The sequence below is a fragment of the Eurypyga helias genome, unplaced genomic scaffold (assembly GCF_000690775.1).
Source record: "Eurypyga helias isolate BGI_N326 unplaced genomic scaffold, ASM69077v1 scaffold31, whole genome shotgun sequence".
Taxonomy (NCBI): domain Eukaryota; kingdom Metazoa; phylum Chordata; class Aves; order Eurypygiformes; family Eurypygidae; genus Eurypyga; species Eurypyga helias.
In genome coordinates, this window is record NW_010229944.1 from 150,344 (window position 1) to 154,573 (window position 4,230).

General features: G+C 39.6%; 1 protein-coding gene across 1 annotated transcript in view; it reads left to right on the plus strand.

Moving 5' to 3' along the window:
- Nucleotides 1-4,230, plus strand: part of LOC104516263 (zinc finger protein 407-like) — a gene marked incomplete at both ends in the record, with an annotated part of 42,416 nt that overhangs the window by 1,605 nt on the left and 36,581 nt on the right. The window contains one exon of the mRNA XM_010160543.1: nucleotides 3,098-3,181. Coding sequence (XP_010158845.1) covers nucleotides 3,098-3,181 — 84 coding nt within the window. The remainder of the gene's footprint in view (nucleotides 1-3,097; nucleotides 3,182-4,230) is intronic.

The following is a 4,230-nucleotide window of genomic DNA, read 5'->3' on the forward strand; positions in this document are numbered from 1 at the left end:
CATTTGAATGCAAAATGGCACACTTGAAACTAATTCAAGTTGTTAAGAAAAGGACCATTTTCTATTGCATTTCTGCTATCATATAAACATGGCAAGTTAGATCAGCCCCCTGTACAGCAAGTGAAATATTGCCTTTACATTTTCCAAAAAGTTAAAAAGTCGCAAATTCTGAAGTTGGAATGATAAAATTGTTAAGCATATCCAGAAGAATGTAAAATGCATGTATGTATCAATGCATGTCCATAACGTCAAATGAAATACTCTGTCTAGATATGAGGGATTCAACCCACATCAACCTTCAGGGCTAAGAAATGCTGTGCAGTCAAACTTAAAGTCACAGGTGATGACGTTTTCTCTCTGTGTTCATGTGGATGTATGTATTTGTGCACGCACCACGATGCAAACCCTAATAATGTAGTTAATTTATTAATATTCCTGAAAATGAACGTTGCAGAAAAGCAAATCCATCCACGTTTCTTGAGCTTAAGAAGCTGGGGCCAAATGTCCTCCAGTCTCGTGTTTTTAGATCCAAAGCCTCAAGAGCCCTGCCGGCCCGAGAGCTCCCAGATCTGACCTCGAGGAGCGTGGAATGTTTAACTGGCAAATCATTTTATAGGGTGGATCAATTTCCCTATTTTAAAGCTGTTGGTTGGTTTGGAATGATTTCTCTGTGGCTCAAAAAGCTGTTCCAAAGGCACACATCTAAACTACCCAGTAAATCTGTGAGCTTGCAAATAGGCTGTGGGTACTCTGTGTCCTCATTAGTGTGTGAGGCTGCAGGCCGTGCTGAAGTCTGCTCCTAGATGTTAAACACAACATGAGCTAATTTATGACAATATATAGATGGTGAGCAATTTCTTGGTAGGCATGGAACAGCATTTAACTTTAAAGTCTGAATTTTATGCTGGGGTGTTAGGCATTACAGCTAGTTAGAAAGATTTATACTTAAAATTGATTAATTAATTAAATTAATATTTAATTATAATTAAGCATTATGCGGAGTCGCTCTATTCCTTTTCTTTGAGATTTTGATGAAGTGCTACATGCTGAAGTTCCCAATTATTTAAAAAAAATAAAAAACCCAACCAAACAAACAACAAACCAAAGCCCCCCACTAACACCCCCCCCCCAAAAAAAATGAAGGAAAGAGGTTATTCAGAAATCTCTGTGTAACAACCATGTATAAGCTCAGCAATATTTCTGATGACCGTTTTACAGTAAAATTCAGACTCTGTTATGTCATTTAGCACATATGCCTTCTTCATATGATAGGATGGGTTCCCATTCTGCTTTTTCTATTTAGCTTGTGGGTGTTTTCACGGGTTTTTTGGGGGGCTTGTTTGCTCATTTTAATTCAGCTATAATCACAGGTGGCTAGAACTGACTTCTGAAAGGTGGCACTGAAATTATTTTGCACCTTAGATACTGTTTTGGGATACTCTCATCAGTGGACCACCCAAAATCCTGTAAAATTTCAGTCCACTTTTCATGACGCGGTTTGGGTGCAGAAAATACCAATACACCGTTTGCTTTATTCTGAAATGCAGGTTAGTATGTGCCCATCGCATTTCATATCCTAGCTACCTGGTGGAAGTCAATCAGCATTTTTATGATCCCATTGTGGTGACGGGGTTCAGGCTGCCTTGGAAACTTCGAAGGGATTGCTTTCCTCCTTGTAGCGTGGGGCCCAGGGATTTGTGCACTGCCACGACTGGTGAGGAGCTGGGGTTGCCCTGAGCTCCCATCGAAGCAGGGGTGGGAGAGAGAGGGCAGCTGGTCTCCGGGGAGCTCCCGCTCACAGGATAGCCTCTTGCATATAGTAACGCCATCCAAAGTTAACCAAGGCCCTGTGCTTTTCCAGAAAGTGTGTGTATTAGTGTGTCTGGTTGTGTGGGAATGAGCAGCGTGGAGGTTTCCATCCCTCTGTCTTCACAGGAGGACTCGGTAATTTGAATCCCGACCTCTTAACCCAGCCGTCTTTTGTAGAAACTAAATTTCCTTCCCCACGGGGAAGAATTTGAAGGAGACTGTTAGTTTCAATGAATTCAGCATCATTGCCCCACCAGCCCCCTCTCCGCTGTGCTGCTGCAAAAGGAGACAATTTGGCTCCAAATGACTAATGTGATTCCTTTAAAAAAAAGAAAAATTAAGAATTTCAGTCTTACCTGAGGTTACTGAGTCTCTATCTAAGGTTAGCGTTATTAATTCATAACGACCTTCCATGTGGCCTTCATGGGCTGAGATTGCTCTGTGTGTTAGTACATACTGAGTGAAAATATGGCTGTGAAATGGTAGACTGTATTTATACACAACAGGGCAAAATCCTAGCTTCTATTAGAAAACACTTTTAATGAGTATTGAGCTTGCCAAAATCTATCGAATTGGTCCAGAGGTTTGGAATGAAGAATTATCATTTGAAGACGAACAATATGAGGTCTGCTGCAGTTTCAGTAACAATCCCCAGACCTGTTTTCTTTATGTCATGAAAACTTTAGAAACATAAACAGCGCTGAATTGCCACTGGTACTGAATAATGTGCCTTTTATTGTTGCCTGGGCTCTTCTGTATATTCAAGAAAATAATTTAATACTTATTAATAAATAGAAGGTAACTAAAGATGACTGTGATCTAGTCTGTTGAAAATTTCTCCGTGCCCTTAATTTGTTAGTAAATTCAATATATTTTATTTAAGCAGAATCATATATACAGTATATTAACTTTTTTTTTCCAGGCAATCTTTACTCAGCACAGAAAGGCCAGATGTATGGGAATTGTAAAAAATCAGGATATGCATAAAAACTGTTCAAGTGCATAAAGCAGCCCCATCTGGAAGACATCTAACAGAAATGAAGTTGTACAAAACCATTCCATTGATAATAAAGCTAATTTTTATGGGTCTGACAAGTATGTAATTATGTTCAGTGGTGCTTTTCAGATTTTATCACAGTCAATAAACCGCAGTGGTAATTTCATTCCCATTTGACATATTTACATGGAAACATTTGATTGGAGGAATTAGTAACCCTGAAAGCCTTGATAGATATGTTTTAATGATCTGTGACCTCCGCAGTCCCTCATCTGTTTATTGTTGCAACAGGCGAGAAGTCGTTCCTCTGTGACCTTTGTGGCTTTGCCGGCGGGACACGTCATGCCCTCACCAAGCATCGGCGGCAGCACACAGGTCAGTAAAGCTGTCTTTACTCTTCGCTCTGTTTTCTCCAGCAAGGGAGTCCCCCTGCACTGGGGAGTAGCGCAAGTCAAATAGCACGTTACAGCACAAATAATACATCGGCTTGTTGTTTACTTTGCTTTTCCTCGGTTTTGTAAGGTCGGTACGCCCAAGGTCTGCATCAAATCTGTTTGCAGGGAGTTGGAATAATTGCTTGGGGGGCAGTGGTGCGAGTTTGGATGTTTTCTCTGAAGGAAGTAGGACTGTAAAGACTGGCTTTCTTTAAATGAATGCTAAGTCTACAAAGTTGTGGTTTTTTTTTTTTTTCCAAGGCCCAAATAGATTCCCTACTGTGAAGATTTTGCAAGAGTCTGCTAGAATGTCCCTGGGTGGAAATTAGAGACCACATATAGATTAATCCATTATTTTGCACCGAGACACAGTTGAGAGCTAGTGTTGTTTCAGTTGCCCTTTTGTAATTTTAGGATAGTTTGTAATTAATAGGTGCGACTTTAAGAGTTACCACATGGTTAGCATGTAAAGCAAGATTTCTCTCCCAGAATTAGTAAAGCTTTTCTACCACCTGGTTATAAAAATTAAGATTAGGTAGCATTAAATTGGTTCTTAGTTTCAGAAGACCAGAAAAAGTGTAAGTATTAAACATTTATTAAAACATTTTACCTTAATTGTGCTTTTTAGTGGTTCCTTAGAAGTGCTTGATTATTTGAATAGATTTTGTTCCAACAGACGCAGAAGCGTTGCTGCTTAAGGCGCTGTAGTTTTTGTTTTACTGACTAGCACAAGCATAATGTAATATCATCAGGAATTGCTGTGTGGGTTAAGTGACCATTGTCTAATGTACAGTGGAAAGAAATGGCTAACAAATGAGAAGCTGTAGTTGTTACATCATGAATTTTCCATAGATTTTGTAAAGGAATCTCAGTGGGAGATTTTATTATGTCCCTGACTAAACTAATCTTGATTCAGGACATACACCATCTAAGTGCGTAATTTCCTGGAGAGCAGCTACTCTTTGTTGAGAGCCTCAAGCCACTCTTTAC